This window comes from Bos grunniens, chromosome 26, assembly GCF_055505025.1.
Source record: "Bos grunniens cultivar Pamir isolate PY7600 chromosome 26, Bosgru_T2T1.0, whole genome shotgun sequence".
In the NCBI taxonomy this organism is placed as follows: domain Eukaryota; kingdom Metazoa; phylum Chordata; class Mammalia; order Artiodactyla; family Bovidae; genus Bos; species Bos grunniens.
The window spans coordinates 43,431,888-43,451,179 of NC_141190.1; the positions used below are offsets into that span (position 1 = coordinate 43,431,888).

Here is a 19,292-nt window from a genome sequence, read left to right on the forward strand (position 1 = left end):
GTCAGAGGGGAGGCCTGGCAGCTCCCGGTAGCGCTAAGCAACTTTGCAAACCTCTGGGGCCTTCTGGAATGATCCAGACCTGTATACAGTTTCAGGGTCTCCTTACTTCTCCAGCATCTGGGAGGGAAACTCAACCTCTGAGCTCTGAAAAGCACTAAGAGGAAAGCTCCATCCCCTTTCCTTCCACAGCATACCAGGACAAGAGCTTTGCAGTTAAAAATCCCCTCAAAGGAAACACATCAGCTGCCCTGGACCGAGAAGCCCAGAGATCCAGGAGGGGCCATGGGTCACCTGCTCTGGCCGTGGGCTGGCAAAGCCCAGGCAAAGCAGGGTGCTGGTTGGTGAGTGGGTCAGCCCTGGCTCACAGTGTCAAGTGGAAAGACAGTGTTCTACAGCTTAAGAAAATTTTATATCTATTGTGAATGAAAAGTGTTGCCTCCCTCATCAGTAAACAAAGGATTACTGCCGCCATCAAGCCACAGTAAGCCACCCCCGCCAACAAGGAGCCCCGAGAGGACTCGGGATGAGAAAGCCCCGGATAGTGGCCCCAGATGGCCACAGCGCATATGCAAGGAATGACGTCAACGAACCCAGCCTCTTGCATCTTCACATACACAGAAAAGTGTTAAATTCATTAGCTTGAGATGTTTGGTTTTCTTTTAATTAACAGTAATCTTCTGATGTTCCGACTACTCGGTCTCTCGTGCAAAAGCCCCTGTATAACCCGGCTCCTCCCTCGCCTCTTTGAAGCAGTCCATCTGAGCAATCTGAGAAGCTGCATCAATTAAGTCCCCAGTTTTGTCCTGCCAAATGAAACATAATTCCCAGCTTTTAGGCTGTGTGTTTTCTTTTCGGTTGACACTATCTGTCCATCTCTCACGCATGACATAATAGGTACTCTCCTGAACGTCTCTCAAATATTAACTGATTTAGTCCTGCTTTACAGATGAGAAAATCAAGGTGTGGGGAGCTGAGGTCCCTCGGCTACTGGTGGAGCCAGGGGGTGAGCCCAGCCTCTGCCCTTTGTGCCTGGCTGTCTATGTAGCCCGGGGCTGGATCTGAGGTGGGCAACAGGGCTGGCTCAGGGCTGCCAAGTGGACTCAGTGCCTGGAGCTGGCTAAGAGCCGCAGACACGGTGGTGACTAGGTGAGCTGGCCTAGAAGGACAGCAGGGAGGAGGGGGACAGCCCTCTCATTAGCCCCCAGCCCAGTACCCCAGCCCCCAAGGGCCAAGCCAGCCCGGACCAGTGGGTGGACTCGGGCAGGCACTGTAGGACACGGGAGGGAACCTGGCTGAGAACCCTCAGAGACTATCTCCTTGATGAAGAGCAAACCGGGCCCAGGCAGGGGCCAGCGGGCTGGGAGCGGGCCTTTGGAGGGAGTCAGATTCCTGCATCCATGGACTTTGCCCAGAAGCAAGCCACAGCCACTCACTCCCAGCGGCTCCAGCGCATCTCCAGTTGCAGCCTGCCCTCTGCTGGGCCTGTCGGGGGACCAGGAAGCAGTCTGCATCCTCGGGAGCCTTCTCAGAGCCCTGGCCTCGGCCCTGGTTCGGAAACTGAGCGACGATGCACAAAAGCGCAGAGCAGTGCGGCTCACGCGTCCATCGTCATTCTAACTAACCACTTGTTTGGGCTGGAAGTTTCAGTTGATTGCCATTGTCAACGAAACCATTTTGCTTGAGTTGTATACAATGTGTGAGTGGCACAGCTGGGGGTGGGCAGGGGAGGGCTGAGGAGCAGGGGATAGAGATCTGAGCTCCAGGTAACCCCCGCCACCAGTGTGTCGGGGTCCATTCAAGCTTCCATGGAAAGAAGAGTATTGCTCTGGTTTCAAAGTTAGAGCCACCTGACCCCCTGCTGGCAGATTCTTAGTAAGAGACTTTGTGATGCAAGACGTGGCCCAGGTTCCAAGGCCATTGGCACTCGAGACCTGAGAGCCCAGACTCTTGACTCAGGGCTTAGCCAAGATGGGTGACAGTCTGTTAAGGAAACATCACATTGCTGGTGGAGAGATGTTTTCCCCCTCTGGTAATTTCATTGTTTAAGTCTGGCTCCATCTTCCCCAAGCTCTACAAACCCTCTCTGATCTCACAGGACAGTTACAGAGGATCAGAAGTGCCTCTCATTCGCATCTTTTCATGACCCAGACTTAATCACCAATGAAACCTCAGCCTCTCAGACTGGTTTCCAATCAGCTGCTACTATCTGAGTAGCTATGGAAGAAAGTCTAGCTTGGTGTCCCCTCGGCCAGCACCCTGGTTATTAGTTTTCTAAACCTGGACTTACCTGGAGAGTCAAGTCCCTATTTACCTAAAAACAGCAAGCAGAAATCCATCACCTCAAGCTTAGGTCAGGGAGGAGCCGTGTCCCAGTTCTGGAGATGTTTCTTCTTCTGTGGCCCCTGATCCCTCCCAGCTCACATCACATCTTAGCTTAAATTCATTCATCACCTATTCTGGTAACCAGAAAAAAATTCCAGTTCCTTTAGTGAGCAGCCAGCCTCCCTGTTCATCCAACATTCACAGCATCTACTGGGTCCCAGCCTGTGCCGGGCACTGAGCTGGGAGCTTGGGACAGGAAATAGCAGGGAGTTACAGTCAAAACTCCTCCTTCCATGGTGCTACTTAGCGAAAGTGTTATTTGCTCAGTCTCATCCGGTTCTTTGAGATACCATGGACTGCTATCTGCCAGGCTCCTCTGTCCATGCAATTATCTTGGCAAGAATACTGGAGTGGGCTGCCATTTCCTTCTCCAGGGGATCTTCCTGACACAGGGATCAAACCCGGGCCTCCTGCATTGCAGGCCGATTCTTTACTGTCTGAGCCACCAGGGAAGCCCTGTGGGAAACGGGAAAACAGTAAGCCAAGTTCATCAGTGAGAGATGATCACACGGAAGATGAAAGGTGCTGTGACACAGAGGCAGAGGGACTGGAATGTAGCCTCCAGGGTGGCCTTGTTGCCAGGTGACCGGAGAGCGCCAGGCAGGGTGATAAACGGTGCAGAGACCCTGGGCACCGAGGACCGGCCAGGGGCTCATGGGCCTGGAGGAAGGAGGGAGGGGATATGGCAGGAACTGAGGTCGCAGAGGACGAGAGCAGGTCACACAGGGCCTGCGGGACCACAGGAAGGACTCAGTGGTTGTCCGGGTGAGGGGGTGTCTTGACAGGGTTCCAGCAGAGTGACAGCCCCCAGCTCACACCTGCAAGCCTCCTTCTGGCTGATTGATTGTAAAGAGACCCAGCGTGGATGCTGAGGGCAGGCAGACCACTGCCCAGCCACTGGGGGGCAGCGTGGAGATGATGAGAAGGGGTCTTAACTAAGTCTGGTCTTAGTTAGGGGATGGGCCGGAGGGGTCCCAGGCCAGAGGAGAATGGGGTGGGAGAGAGCTGAGGACAGCTCCTGGCCTGGGGCCCTGGCTGTGGGGAGGATGGGGGTGTCGGCCCCTGAGGCCGGTTTGTGGTGCTGGGTTGTGGTGACGGTCAGGAGGCAGATGGGCTCTGCAGAGAAGTCTGTGCTGGACACGTGAACTGAGGTTAAAAGTCAGCCCAGGTGCCATCCTGTCCTCTCTCCCCCGCAGTCTGGCCCCCCGCACCTCCTTCATCAACACAAATGTCCAGGTAACACCCCTACTCCAGCTCTCCTCCCCCGAGCCACCCGTCTCCCAGCTTCCGTAGCGCCCAGCAGCCCTAGACATGACCGCTGCCGCTTACACAGTGGTGTCCCATCCCAAGGACAGCATCCCCTCCTCTACGGCAGGTCTCGCCACATCCCCAGCCCTGGTGGGCCTGCGGTGGCTGAACGCAGCCCACAGGCCTCTTTCTGCCCTGTTCCCCTAGGTGCTACTCCTCGGCCAGAGTGTCCCGGAGGTGAACGCAGGTCCCACTGCAGGGCCCAGGGACCCAGGTGGTCACTGCTGCTCTTGGGGACCCTAACAGAGAGGAGCCTCCTTCCTGAAGGCTGCATGCTCTGCCCAGGAGCCTTGAGGGTAGAAGATATCACCACATACTCACACATACACACACACATTCACACAAGCATGCACTCACTCACATACACACTCACACACACACACACACACATGCACTCACGCATACACACTCACTCATGCACTCATTTACACTCACACACACATGCATGCACTCACACACACACGTGCACTCACATACGCACTCATACACACTCATACACACTCGCTTATGCACTCATATACACTCACGCACTCACACACACGCACACACTCTCACACACATAGACACTCACACACACATACTCACAAGATTTTCACCATTTTTTGCTCCTCCTCTTCTCTTTCTCAGTCCTGGCCCGAGGGTTTTAGACCGGGAGACTGGAAAGCCCGAAAACCCAGCTCTGCCTGCCTGTGAGCATTTTTTAAACACGAGGCAATATACGAAGTATTGGTCATGAGTCTGATGGAGAGTGACACTGACACTGCTTTAAGCGGTGGAACCACCGAGCAGGGTCACAGCAGAAGACACAAGCTGGGCTTGTGGGACGTGTGTCCCGTCCTGGTTCCCCAGCCAGTCCAGCAAATCTCTCAAATAGTCAGGAAAACACTGCAAATGCTGAAAAACACAGTCGAATAGATGCAAATGTACGTAGATGTATTTGGGGAGTGACGGGTGGTAAGGATTTTTCCTTTCGTTCTGAATTTCAGCGTCCCGTAGTCACAGCTAACCAGGGAGAACAGCGCCCACGGGTCTGGGCTCGCGGCAGGAGCGCCCCCTGGAGGACGCGCGGCCGCCGGCTCCCTCCTCGCGGTCGCTTCCCAGGCCCCTGCGGTCCATTCTCTGCGGAAGGGCGACCAGCTTGGCTGCCCAAGCGCTGCTTCATGTTTTCTGCTGCAAAGGACATCAAACTGCTTGGGTGCTATTAAAAATATTTAAATAAATGTCCCCTAATTCCTAGCCTAGGAAGCAGGATAAATTGTGTCGGATTTTTCCAGAAAAAAACTTTTTTTTTTTTTTTTTTGAGAATAAAACAGAAAACGAACAGCAAATAAACAAACAGTGACAACAAAAAGAAACCCTTCCCAATCACATAGACAGCTTTAATTTATACCTCCTATAAAGCAAGGGCATCCCAAGGCCAAAAGTGATTGCAAACTTTGTTTCCAGAGAAGTGACCTTTGGTTTCAGACCAAAGCAAAAATGAAAGCCCTTTCTGCAAGTATCTCCAATCCAAGGGCACGTGGGAATCTCCTAGGAGAAAAAAATGGTGACATACCCCAAGAAAAACTCATAACGATTTTTTAAAATAACAAACTACACATGGAAACAATTCACAAGGGAAGCCAGCAAATTAAAAAAAAAAACAGAATGATTAATCCTCCAAGCACTTATAACAACAGAACAGTTCAAATGAAATGATAAATCATGTTTAGAATGATTAAAGACATAAAGAAGGAACAAAACCCATATTTAAAAAACAAAGTTTTGTGAAAAAAAATACAGACTTGAAAATGAACCAAATTGAAATTCTACAATTGAAAATGACCCAAAAATGTCATTTAAAAATGAAAAACTTAATAATTTCGAGACCAGGGTTGGTGATATAGAGAAGTAGAAAGATTTGGTGAACTGAGACATAAACGGGAGGGAATTTCACAGAATGCAGTGCAGGTACAAAGAGGCAGAAAATCCGAAAGTGACTGAGAGGTGGGAAAATGACTAAGAAGGGCCAGACTGGAACCCGTGGGGGTTCTGAGGGAGCTGGGAGCACTAGAGATGACCCTTGACATCAATTCTCCTTCCAGCTCCTGGCAGACTGCCTGTCCCATGGCTGGAGGGGGCACGTGATGAGTTCTGGCCACTGAAATGCGAGCAGCCTGGACCAGATCACCTCTCAGCTGATGGGCTCTGGAAGGGGCAGTCTCCAGGTGGCGGGGGAGAAGCCTCCTGAAGCAACTGGGACAGATGAGCAGGAGCTTAAGGAGCCCGAGGGTGACAGCTGTGAGGAAGTGGAGGGAAGATAACAAACTGGACCCTTCAAACGTGTCTTGCAGCAGCTGCTGGTAAAGCGCGGTCATTTTCTTTGCTCGTTAGGCAGTGTGTCTTTGAATGTCCTGGCAGCGTGGGCACAGCGATTCTTCTGGATTGTGCCAAGCTTGGCTTGTCATTGACACCCTAGACACTCCCAGAGCTGCCTTGTGGCCATGTCTCCAGACCTGCCTATTGGAACCCAAGTCCAGCCCAGCCAGCTTTGCTCCATTCAGCACATGCCTCACTGCAGGAGAGAGAGCAAGCAGCAGGGAAAGAAGGTCAGGTCAAGCAGGAGGAGTACCCGCTGCCACGTGGAAGCCCAACACCTCAGTGTGCCTACACTAAGGCAGGACAAGTGTCAGCAAAGGACCGCCTGGGGAAAGGGGGTCCCCCTGGACCCCTGAGCTCTGTCCCCTCACATCTAGGAAGGACAAGGGTAGCCGAGCCTGCCTGGGTGGGGCTAGAGGCCACAAAGCCTGGCTTATGGAGATGGCCCTGGAGCCGGGAGCCTCAAGGTCCATTTTGCAAGGAGACAGAAGAGCCCAGGAAGGATGCTGTGGGGAGTGGAGACGGCAGAACAACGATGGGTGAGGAAGGAGCTCTAGCCTGGTCCTCATCACCTACACTCCCACCTCTGAGGGCCCCCTGGGGGGGTCAGGGCTCCCCCAGGCTCTCCTGAGCCTGGGAGGGTGCATGAGACCCAAGTTCAGGTCCGCTCAGGACAGGGTACTTGGAAGGGTAGGTGGGCGGTCAAGGTTGAGAAGGGGAGGCATCCACGTGGGAAGGATTGAGATGGGGAGGGGCTGGTGGGGGAGTGTGTGTGTCTGACCACCACCAGTCCCAAAGGACAGAAGGGTCTCAGCTCAGTGTATCAGGCACTGTGTCCTGGTGGCCCCAGATGGAGCAGATGGACCACTGGACTGGGAGTCAGTCTGACCCTTTCCCAGCCTCCCTTTCTCTAAAGGCATGACAGGCATGATCCTACATGGCCTGCAGGCCTCTTAGCTGAGACAGGGGTTGGGAAGGGCCTGGAGACCAAGAAGCACGTGTGAGCACCTCTGGAGGCCCCTGTAATCCCTTCTCTGCCACACAGAACAACTCGCCTGGTTGGCTGATCGGAGATCTTAGTCCTTCCACCCTGGGGCGTCCTCATCCTAAGGTGATCCTTGGTCGCCAGGAGCTCCCTGGCCCAGGTGAGAGGTGAGCAGGAAGACAGCGGGAGGTCGAGTGGGCCAGCCAGGTTGGTGACAGGCATCTGTCAGGGTAGCCCTCAGAGAGGTTGGTGAGAAAGGCTTTCCTGGTGCAGTGCCCACATAGGTCACACGGGGGCAGCACAGGGCTGCATGTCAGTGGGAGCCTCCTACTCCCAGGTCCGGTTTCCTGGAATCCCTGAAGAATGGGGAGGGGGTTGCCACACCCGCCCCAATCCCTTCTCCAGACACTTTCTCTGCAAAACACATTGGGCATGGAAGCAGCTTGGGGAATGTGGCGAGTTCTCAAAAGGCAACAAAGAGAAACGCAGATCTGAAAAGGCCCCTTGCAATCCTCCAGGTCCCTCACACTGTTCAGAAGTTGGGGAAAACGGGGTTCGGAGAAGTCAAACCACTTGCTCAGGTTCGTCCAGATCACCAAGCTCCCAGTTCAGTTCTCTCTCCAGGCACTCTCGGCCTCCCTCTCGGGAACATCGCTCCACGGCTGGGTATCTGAGGGTGGAGGAAGGAACAGCCTGTGTGTCCCCAGGATCCACTGTCTGGACGGGAGACAAAAACACATGAGTGACTACCGAGTCACGTAGAAAGCAATCAGGGCCAAGCTAGACAGAGGTGAGACAAGGAGGGGAAGAGTCCTCAAGCAGGTCAGGAGGTGGGAGACAGGGTGGAACCCAGGAGGCCGTCATGGAGGAGGAGGTAATGTTTGCACTTGGCCTTGGGGATGAAGTTGACTCAGTTGAACAATGGGGAGGGTGGGCACTCCTGATGGCACAATGGCTTGAGCAAAGGCAGGGAGACAGACAATGTGGAGCAGAGGTGAGGTGCGTGCTCTCTTAGGGGAAGTTGGCCGGCACCCTAAGGTCCGTGTAGGCTGCCTTTGGAACTGGAGGCTGGCCTGGCTTTGGAATTTGCCTGAATTCCACATCATGTTGAAAGTATAGAAAAATGGCAGTTTCTCCAGATTATCTCATGGGGAGGTGGGAGTAAACGAATGATCTCCATGGTGACCGTGGGGAGGCCAGCCCCGAGGAGGGAAGCGGCCACTCCCCATTCCTCACCCGTGACTCCAGACCACAGGGCCGCAGGAGCTGTTGCCCACAGGGAACACAGAGGGCCCCTCACTAACCTCAGAACTGGCAGGATGGGGGCAACCCAGGATTCCTGGGCTCTGAGGAAGCTTCAGACCATGAGATGGAAGGGCCCCTGGAGCAGCCGGTCCCTCCTGTTCGAACCCCTAAAAAGTCAGGGGCTCAGCACACACAGAGCTCAGCTTCCTCCCTTCCAGATGGGTGCGGGACACAGAGGGGAGGCAGAAAGAGGGGGCAGAGGCCAGGATCAAGGCTCTGCCCAAAGGCCCCTACAAGGCTGGCACCGACTGATGGGGTGCACGGAAGAGGGGGTGGGGCACCGTTCATGTCCATTCCGCTGCTTCCACAAGGAAATGACTTGAAGAGGCCACCTGGTCCTGACCTCAGTCCCCACTGCCCATGTCGGCCTCCCGGCCCAGACTGTGCGGAAGGTACGGGTACCCACCTGACTTCACTGCCCGCCCCACCTGACTCCTTAGAAACTGGGGAGACTTCAGGGACTCAGGGGTGAGGACAGCTGGTTAAGAGGCAGGTCCTGGAGATCAGCAGACCTGAGATCCAGGCCTAACTCTGCTCCTCAGGAGCTGGGCGGCGGGGGGCTGGTCTTGGGCTTATTAGTGTCGGCCCCTCTCAGCCTCAGCTGCCCCATCTGTATAAGCAGAAGCCCTCTCTCAGGGTGGTGGTGAGGCTCCACGGAGACACTGAGCACAGGCCCTGGCGCGCAGCACGTGTTCCGTAACAGCATCATCGCTGTCACTCCGTCGCCTCGGGTACCGTGGATGCCTCTCGTCTGCCTCCGCGCAGACAGATGCCCATCTCCTCATTCCGCAGCATCCTAGCCAATGCTCAGGGCAGGCTTAGTGCTCTTGGCCTTTCTGCAAAATTCCCTCCAGTCAACTCTGTGTTTATTGCAAGTCAGTTACGCTTATTCCCAAGTCTTTCTTATGCCAATTGTGCTTGATATCAGAAATGTATGATTTAATAAATATAGAAACTAGCAGTTCTCAAACTGTTTGGTAGCCAGACTCCTTTGCACTCTTAAAAATTATTGAAGATTCCCAAAGAGCTTTTGTTTATATGGTTCACATCTATCAGTATTTGTTGTTGTTCAGTCGCTCAGTTGTGTCCAACTCTGCAAGCCCATGGCCTGCAGAACACCAGGCTTCCCTACAGGAGAAATTGAGGTTGAAAGATTTTCAAAGCCCATGAATGCACAAGCGTGTAGTCCATCAGCTATCAGAGAAAGCTTCAGCCTCTAGAATTCATCATTTGTACTTTCGAGAGGAAATGAGAGGGTAAAGGGTGAACGACGTCTTGGTATGGTCATGAAGAGTCTTAGTTTTGCCTGGTGGGTCTCTTGAAAGGGTCTTGAGGGTCGCCAGCATCCTCGGACCACAGCTTGAGAACCGCTGATGTAAACAAATGAAATACGAGTGGAAAATATGAGTCACTTTCTGAAAACCAGGTCGGAAGGGTTGGTAAGTCCCAGCATACACAAGGGGAGTAACTACACGTATGACGAAGGACTCTGCCTTCCGACGCTTCACAAGGGCCTTTCAGTTCTCGTGCGCCTTTAGAGAACGAAAACCAGAAACCAGCGCTGATTCAGAACGATGTGGTTTCGGCCGCAAAGACGACCGAAACTCCAATCTGCAGACTCATGTTGGGGCAAAAGGCCTTGGCCCTTATATCAGAAAACAGATACATGAATGTACTTTAAATACTTTAAGTAAAAATCAAATGTTTAAGAACGTGTATGTGGTTAAGAAGGATTTACGGATGCTCCGAGAATTCTGACCTCACCCAGCCCATCCCGCCTACCGTGGACACAGCTCAGGGCCTCATCCGGGCCTCTGACCTCTGACCTTTGCCCTCCCCCACCCCCACTTCACACAGTCAAGGCCCCATAAATACGTGGTGAAAGAACCAGTGAAGCAATCACTGAATGAACAGACGAGCAGCCTCCCCTCCACCCTAATGCTCGGCCCAGAGCCTTGTGCAAAGTAGATGCTCAGAAAACCCTTGCTAAGAAGTTAAATGCGGACTCTGCAGACTTTCTAGCTGGGTGTCCCCTTGGTGCCTTTGAGGCCACCGGGCAGGGCTGAGTCCAGGGACAGCCTGTCCGTTTATGTTGTGACTCCAAAGCCCCCACAGCCAGCCCCCTAAAGTCTTCTTGGTCCTGTGAGTGGGAGGCTTCGCCGACCCAGGACTTGGAGGATTCCTCTGCCGGCAGGAGTCTCAACAGCAAAACCCTTCTGGCCGAACAAAGCCCTGTCTGCTTCCCTTTGTTTTCCCCTAGAAGCTCTGGTCACCACCTAGACCCCTAGGTGGGCAGGTCTGCAGAAACCTCTGCCCAGAAGACCCAGAAACTGCTGCCCTATGCCTAAGGGTATCAGAGATGGGGCTGACACGTGAAATACAGACAGGCAGCTGGGGAGGGGGAGGCTGATGAGGGGTGGGGAATGTACGCTGTGGCATGGTTAAGAGCTCTGACTTGGAAGATATAAAGGAAAACTTCTGAATTGACAATCTGCTTGTTCTTTCCAGAGATCGGAACTGTGGGACCTCAGGTAGACGGGTAGCTCTTGGATCCTCACTTTATACTTTCATGTACCATTACCGGGGCCTGTGGTGTCCGCAAGGAGATGGGGTGGACACAGCCCCGGCCTTGAACCCAGCTCATCTGGCTCCAGGCCCGGGGCTGGCCCCACACCCCCTCCCCACACTGTCCTCTTCGGGGGCCAAATTTGGTGGGTGCAAGTCAGACTGTGCCTTTCAGGGGAAGAATGGTGAAGAAAGATGGCCCATGACTCCAAGAGAAGAGGCTGGAAGCCTTCCAGCCTTATTCCCAGGACCCGGGCTTTCTCTGCTCTGGGAGAAGGGAATTTCTCAGGGAAGTGAAGGGCGGGGTCCCCCACTACCTCACGGAGGTCTTGGGAAAGTCCTGAGACCTGGGAGGCCCAGGGTCCAGACAACCTGCTTCTAGATCTGACCTGGGCCTGACCTTAAAGGGCCCGCTCAGAGCTGGAGGTGGACAGAAAGCCCTGGGAGCCCTGGCAGCCCCCCATGCTCACTGCCCTGCTACCCCCAGCTGGGGTTCTCCACTGTGGGGGCTGAGGCCCCCTTCTACTCTCCTCTGTGCCCCAGACTCAAAGCCGGGCACCCACAGGGCAGGGTACTCACACAGGATGGACAGCCCTACTTCTTGCTCTGCCCAAGTGCACGGGTGATGAAAGCAGGTGCAACCGATTGGTCCCGACCCCTGGCGGGAGGACCCAGCCACTCCAAGTGGCAGACAAGGGGCAATGACTATTATTCCTCCGGGGGGGCCTCTGCAGATGCTGAGGTGCCACCACTTCCGTCTCTGTGGTGTCCTCGTCACCTGCAGGCTCTCAGGGACAGCCACCTGCAGGTCAAAGAGGCCCAGGACCGCCCAGCCTCTGCCCTGCCCACTGGGACCTGCAAGAGCCGTTCTGCAAAGGATGGGCACCACGAGGGGGTGGGGCCAGGCACCACGAGGGGCAGGGGCAGGCAACACGAGGGGGGCAAGGCCATGCTGACAGGACAGGGCTTCAGCAGCAAGGACGGAGCCAAGGTCACAGAGTGGAGGTCAGCCTGGGGCCACGAGGCCCAGGCGCTGACAGCGAGGTTGGTGGTTGCTTTCCAAAGGCTTCCCTCTTGGAGGCCGGTGGGTCCCCAAGAGCCCCTCGGGGGCCAGAAAACATTCTAACCGTTTGTGTGGTTTTCAAAAGCGACTCCCGTGGAAGCATGACTCACTTCAGAGCAGCTGAACTTCAGAAACTCAGAAGTGCCCGTGTGGCTTCTGCAGGTCCCCCTGGGACCACAGCAAGGCTCACTTGGAAGAAACATATGAAGGAACCACTCGCCATTCGCCCTGTCTCCTCCCTCCTCTCACAGGCGCCGTCTCAGAACAGAACATTGGGAAGCTGGGCCTCCCTCTGCTAGGCAGACGCTGCCCACTCAGACCTGCTTGTCCGAAAGGGGCAGGCCAGTGGGCACCCCCTGCATCCTCTGACTGCCAATCTGCTCAGGGGACCACCCCCTGTTGCTGACTGGATAAAGGTTCCCAAAGATGCCTACATCCTAATTCCTGGAACCGAGAGATATGTCATGTTACCTGGGAAATGGGCTTTGCAGGTGTGACCTGTAGACGGGAAGGAAAGCTGATCCAGCTTTAGCATCCTGTAGCCCAGAGTCCAGGTGGCGCTAGTGGTAAAGAACCAGCATGCCAATGCAGGAGACTTAAGAGATCCGGGTTCGATCCCTAGGTGGGGAAGATCCCCTGGAGGAGGGCATGGTGACCCACTCCAGTATTCTTGCCTGGAGAGTCCACATGGATAGAGAAACCTGGTGGACTACAGTCTACAGGGTCACAAAGAGTTGGACACGACTGAAGAGACTGAGCACTCAGATATAGATGGTCCTCATCAGAATGTTCCCTGAGAGCTGGGTCCCGAGTGGGGGTGGGAGTGGCCTCACAGCAGCAGGGGTTTTGGACAGGCCCCGGGGGAGGGGGTCCTGGGATCCACCTTCCAGACACACCCATCTGCCCCCATCCCCGTCTCCCACCGCCCCTTCTTCTCACGGGCCCAGCACCTTCCTTGCTGAGTGAAGCTGTTCCTGGCTTTGCCATCAAGAGCTGGGGGTTTCCTCGTTGGCAGGCCCGGCCTTGCTACCACCTCTCCCCTCCGACACACCAGTATCGGGGGCTGTGCTGGGGAGAGGAGAACCCAGAGAGGGTCCTTCCAGAATTCGGGAACCGACCCAGCTTCCCACTGCCTCCAGGATGACCCAGGCTCCCGCAGCCCCAGACCTGAGGTGACCTCATCTCCCTCAGGCTTGCCCTGGCTGCACCTAGGGGCCTTGGGGTGTCCAGGGACAATGACATGCACACAGTGACACCAGGAACCTCAAAGTCACAGCCCCCAGGGGCCAGGCAGGCCTGAGACATGAGGAAAGCAGCCTGTTGGGAGCAGCAGGACCTTTGATCACCCAAGCTTGAAACCTGAATGTCTGAAGATGACATTAGGCCCGTCTTGGACAGGGCTGCACCTCGCCGCCCTTACTCACACCATCCGCCGGAGTCCCTGGGGACGTCCACGTCCTCTCTCTCACCATCGCCACGCGTGGCAGGTCCCCTGAGTACAGGGTTCATAGTGCAGCAGGCGAGACGCTGAGCTCCTCCTGTGGCTCCTTCACACGCCTGCGCTCGGCAGACACACTCCCATGGGTGCTGTGACGGCTAAGGAGGAAGGGCGTGCCCTCTGGGGTCCACGTTTAATTACGATCAGTATTAACAAAAGGACAGCACAATGATGGTTCATGAACACACCTTAATGCAACGAAGGGGGCATAGTTTAATACAATCGGATGCACAGCTTTGGGGACACACAGTAACCTGGGTAGTGAGAGAGGCTCTGATTCGCTTTGGTTTGGGATGATGGGCTCAAGGACCACCGCTCGAAATGGCAGCTCTGCTGTCACCAGGAGAGGGGCCTTGCACGCGAGAGAGCAGAGGAAAGCAAAGGCGACAGCCAGCCAGCCCTTTGGAGAAAGGCCCCTGGAGAAACCGGGTCCGCGCGGATGGATGGGCCTGTGTCTGTAGAAAGATTCGTATAATAAACCAAATAATATTGGAAGTCAGACTTTCGGTTAACACTTCTGTAAGAAGTAGAATTACGCTGCATGTTGCTCACATGCAGGGGGTGCGTGAGCAAAGTCCTGGTGACCACGGTTGGGGCCGAGGAGCAAAACGTGGGCTGAAACTGACGAGCTGTTGAAGAACTGGCAGAGAAATGAACCCATGAATGGGGGTTGAGTCCAGAGCAGAGGGGGCTGACAGGCAACAGAACTGAAGGGAACCCGCTGAGAAACACATGCACGCACCCACACACGCACCCCTGTACTGCAAAGAAATACACACGTATGCGCCAGTGATATCTTCCTACAGAACCTCACGCTCAGGCCAGGTCTCCTGTGCGCTGCTGCTCCAAGTGCCACGGGGAGAGAGGAAGAGGGGGCCTGTCCCTGAAAGTGGGTGCTCGGGACCCGGGCTCCTCCACAGAAGAAACAGCCCGGCCGTGCCCGGGTGAGCCCGCCGTGTGGACAGAGAATCCCACCTCCAACGGCAGTAGGGATGGGACAGCTGAGTGAATCCTCAGCCCCATGAGTGGCGGCTGCCCGTGGAGGCGTTTGCACTTTCTGACTGGTGGTGTGCCTGGCACCTCGACCTGGAGACCTCTGACTCACAGAAGCTTCCACTGACAACCATGCGCAGAGTTTAGCTGGGGGTCCCGCCTGGGGGCTTGTGTGCAAGGATGGTGTTCAATCTTTCCCATCACCTCCAAGAAACAGCAAGACCGTCAGCGCATCTGACAGCAAACCGAGTTGCCAAGTGGCCCAGAAAGTTCTGTCAAGGATCTGCTCCCGGCTTTCTCGTATGGAATCCCAGCACAGCTCGTCCGGCCCAGGCAGAGCTCACATGTCTATTTCTGGATCCGAAACGGGCATTCTGCAGTTCTCTGGGTGAGGAAGCCCCTCTGGCCACGTACGGAGGAGAAGGTGGTAACAAGCTCACCACAGAGGAAGGCAGAGCAGTGCAGCCTGTCGCCCCCAGAACTAAAACCTCCCAGCACGGGCAGCTCTCTGAGGCCCTCGGGGGCACAGCTGGAGCCAAGGTGCACAGATTTTTCCATCGATTCCTTTAAGGTGTTCAGTCTGGCATTAACAGTGACCATTTCCCTTCTGATTTTAAACTGAATTTATACCTCCAGTTAGAAATTGAAAAAAAAAAAAAAAACTCTTGAGAAAACATCTACGTGGACAGAAAAAGAGAGCTCCAGCCAGTGAATGCAGAAAGTGGTTTGTTTTAAATACATTCACTTTCTTTTTAAACATAAGTAAAGTCCACGAGGACAGAAGGGGAGGAGGTCCGAGACAGGAACATGCTACCCAAAATTGACTTGTGTCTTTTCTCTCGTAAATAGTGAAATTGATGGGGTTTATATCTGAAGAGACAGAAGGGCTGACTTTGGGGTAAAAGGTGAAAAAAAAAAATGAAAAAGCCTCCATTCTCCGCCATCCTGAGGTTTAGTGACCTGAACAGAGGATTGTGAAACTGAATGTGTAGTGTGTATCCTGGCCCTCCCTGGGGTGGGGCCTCCAGTGGATCTCGGAATCGTCAAAGCCCGGACTCCACACCCAGCACCCTCCTGCACCCCACCCAGCGCCCGCCTGCCTCGTCCCGGAGCCTGGACACTCTCAGAGCAGAAGGGGACCCCTTTCCAAGTGGAATCTCCAACAGCCTCCATCCAAGGCTTGGCGATGGGTCCTTGCTGGGCTGCGTGACATCACAAAGGATTCGGAACCGGGTTCCACAAACATGGGCCCAGGGAGGGGGGGTCTCCTCCAAGCTCTGAGTGCAAGGGTTCCCCAAGAGAGACCTTCAGACCATGGAAGTCACAGAAACCGCGGCCCTGCCGGCGCCGGGAAGCCGGTTTCACGTCTTCCTCCACAGGAAGGCCTCGTCGGCGAGGACCTGCGCCAGCCGGGCGTTGAAAGGCCCGTAGAAGTCCCGCAGGAGCCTCTGGGTGACCGGCCACATGGGCCCCAGATCCCGGTCCTCAGGACGCCGTGTGTTGGATGCTGGGCTCTTGGTCATCAAGGCCTCTTGCTTCTCACTTAAGGGTCCTAGAACGCAAAGGAAAGAGCCTGTGAGGCCAGTGAGGGGCATAAGAAACCCTAATGAGAGAATCCAGGCCATGCTTCCTGGGAAGACAGGAGGTTCCTGTAAGAATGTGTATGGAGATTCAGATTCTTTGGCTGGATTCATTTCGGAGTTGCTGAGGGAAAGTGAAAAGTGAAAGTGAAGTCGCTCAGTCGTGTCCGACTCTTTGTGACCCCGTGGACTGTAGCCTACCAGGCTCGTCTGTCCATTGGATTTTCCAGGCAAGGGTACTGGAGTGGGTTGCCATTGCCTTCTCCAGGGGATCTTCCTGACCCAGGGATCGAACCCAAGTCTCCTGCGTTGTAAGCAGATGCCTTCTACGTGGTCTGGTGTGTTTGCCACCCTGGAAGCACAGCTGGGTCTCTGGGTGCAGCCTCGCCTCCTGGTTTCACTTCCAAAGCCCCGTAAAGAGGAGCCGGCCTGTGCCTGGAGAGCTGTGGCCTGCCACACGCGGCCTCCGCATGGAGATGCTCTGCAACCGGCCACTCGAATTCTGCCTCCACCATTTCCACTCCAGGCCGCTGCAGAGGGCCTCGTGGTGGAGCCGTATTTCTCCCCGTGTGTCCTGCTGTGCAGTCACCACGGGGGGAGGGGTGGGGGCCACCCGTGCCCAGGAACCCCCCACTGGCTGAACCTCCAGCTACAGCAGGGGTGTCCGTGGGGGGAGGCCCAAGAACAAACCAGCAGGTGCTGCCTCCCAAGAGTGCGGCCTCCACCCCCAGCCCGCAGGACCTGAAGCCTCTCACTGGCTCATCCTCCAGGATCTCCACTCGGCCTCTGCGCCCCAGGGCTCTCAGGGTCAGGCTGAAGTCCTGAGTCCATGCACAGAAACTACACCCCAGTGTCCCTGGGTTACGTGACAGGGAAGGAACGGACTGGCCTTTGCCAGCGTCCATCTTAGGGACCAAAGACGAGTCACTGAAATGTGCCAGAGTCTGCAGGTGGCCCAGTCGAAGGAAAAACGGTTCCAGGCCTTAAAAGGAAAAGGTAATCACACTCGACTGCATTACCAGGTCTCCGCGAGAAGGAGACAGGAATCAAATGACAAAAGGGCCCTGAGTCCCAGCGGCGGGCAAATGGATCTCAGGAAATATTCAACTGACAAAACTCCCAGGCAAGCTCATCAGACAGGGCTGCGGGGGCGTCTGGGTGGCTGTGGGGGAGGAACGTGCAGGCCGGCCCAGCCTCTCGAGGGGTCCTGGGTGCTGCCCACCGGGGACCCTCTGCACCCGTGTACACGCCTCTACCAGCCGTCACTGGGGCCAGCGAATTAGCCTGCCACCACAAAGTGCCACCAGGGACTCGAGGGGACGGTCTCCTCTGGGTGGGGACAGGGTCCTTCACCCTGGAGGCCCAGGAGCCCAAACCTGGCCACGTGGCTCTGCCTCCAGGGGTCCCAGCAAAGCAGGGACAACCGATGACCTGCCCATCCCCTCCTCCAGGCCCTGTGGCCTCTGAAAGACAGTTCCAGCAGTCAGGACACCCTGTCCATTCTCATGGCGCAGCTCACACCACTCCTTCCAAGATCCCTTCAGCAGCTGGGACCCCCAAGTCACATGTAAGGATTTCACGTGTATGAGGACACTAAATCACTCCTCGCCCACGTCACCATCAGTCACTTGGTGATTCAAGCCTTGCTTCCTCCTCTCCTTCCACTGGACCATAAACTCCCAGATGAGTGGCTGTCTCTTCCTCCCCGGAGACCGCCTCCCCACACTGCGTACAAGGCCCCATCTGGAGCTGGTGCTTCACCAACAGGCGCTAGTCTGTGGCTCTCCCCGCCCAGGCCCACCCTGCCCAGGCTCACGGAGTCTGCCTGGGACCCGGCAGGTCGGTGTCCATGGAACTCCCGCCCTGCTCTGTGGGTGTCCGGCTCAAGATTCATACCAAGGCTGAGGAACTGGAAGACCCTGTGCATGGTGTCCTTGACGTTGGAGGCGTGGTCTTCCAGGCGGAGGATGAGGAACTGCTCCTTGTTAAAGACGGTGAGCCAGTCTAGAAGGTACACGGCGTACAGCCCAACCTGGAGCCTCACCTAGGACCGAGCAAGAAGGCGGGCGTTAGTTCAGGGGTAATTCCTCCAAAACCGTAGATGCTTTTCTATATGCACTACACATTATAAACCAACAGCGGGAGGAATCCCAGCAAACAAGTACCTTCAGAAGCTGGAAATTTTATGTGGACCGAAATGCTGGACTGGATGAAGCATAGCTGGAATCAAGATTGTTGGGAGAAATATCAATAACCTCAGATATGCAGATGACACCACCCTTATGGCAGAAAGTGAAGAACTAAAGAGCCTCTCGATGAAAGTGAAAGAGGATAGTGAAAAAGTTGGATTAAAGCTCAACATTCAGAAAACTAAGATCATGGCATCTGGTCCCATCACTTCATGGCAAATAGATGGGGAAACAATGCAAACAGTGAGAGACTTTATTTTGGGGGGCTCCAAAATCACTGCCGATGGTGACTGCAGCCATGAAATTAAAAGATGCTTACTCCTTGGAAAAAAGCTATGACCAATCTAGACAGCATATTAAAAAGCAGAGACATTACTTTACCAACAAAGGTCCGTCTAGTCAAGGCTATGGTTTTTCCAGTGGTCATGTATGGATGTGAGAGTTGGATTATAAAGAAAGCTGAGTGTCGAAGAATTGATGCTTTTGAACTGTGGTGTTGGAGAAGACTCTTGAGAGTCCCTTGGACTGCAAAGAGATCCAACCAGTCCATCCTAAAGATCAGTCCTGAGTGTTCACTGGAAGGACTGATGCTGAAGCTAAAACTCCAATACTTTGGACATCTGATGTAAAGAACTGACTCATTTGAAAAGACCCTGCTTCTGGGAAAGATTGAAAGCAAGAGGAGAAGGGGACGACAGAGGACAAGAGGTTGGATGGCATCACCGACTCAGTGGACGTGAGTTTGAGTAAGCTCCAGGAGTTGGCGATGGACAGGGAAGCCTGGCGTGTTGAAGACCATGGGATTGCAAAGAGTCGGACATGACTGAGTGACTGAACTGAACTGTTTTTTTAAGTCTTTTTGAATTTGTTACAATACCGCTTCTGTTTTTACATTTTGGCCAAGAGACATGTGGGATCTTAGCTCTGTGACCAGGGACTGAACCTCCACCCTCTGCATTGGAAGGCGAAGTCTCAACCACCGGACCACCAGGGACGTCCCCAGAAGCCGGATTTTCAACACCACTCGCGCTTGCTGCCCTGTGCAGGCCTTTGTGTTCCATGCACA

At 54.8% G+C, this 19,292-nt stretch overlaps 1 protein-coding gene and 1 long non-coding RNA gene across 4 annotated transcripts in view; both read right to left on the reverse strand.

Annotated features, from left to right (window-relative positions):
* Positions 1-5,048: 5,048 nt before the first annotated feature.
* Positions 5,049-7,908, reverse strand: LOC147344492 (uncharacterized). Its single transcript, XR_015155141.1, has 2 exons — positions 7,104-7,908; positions 5,049-6,244 (listed from the first exon to the last, which is right to left on the reverse strand). It is a non-coding gene; the product is annotated as an uncharacterized LOC147344492 (long non-coding RNA).
* Positions 7,909-13,657: 5,749 nt separating this feature from the next.
* The window catches only part of CHST15 (carbohydrate sulfotransferase 15), an 80,459-nt gene continuing 74,824 nt past the window's right edge, over positions 13,658-19,292 (reverse strand). For all 3 annotated transcript variants that reach the window (XM_086377086.1, XM_086377088.1, XM_086377087.1), the window contains exons 7-8: positions 17,934-18,081; positions 13,658-16,009 (exon numbers count right to left, since the gene is read on the reverse strand). In XM_086377086.1, the coding sequence (XP_086233212.1) occupies positions 15,819-16,009; positions 17,934-18,081 (339 nt within the window). In that variant the 3' untranslated portion in view covers positions 13,658-15,818. The remainder of the gene's footprint in view (positions 16,010-17,933; positions 18,082-19,292) is intronic.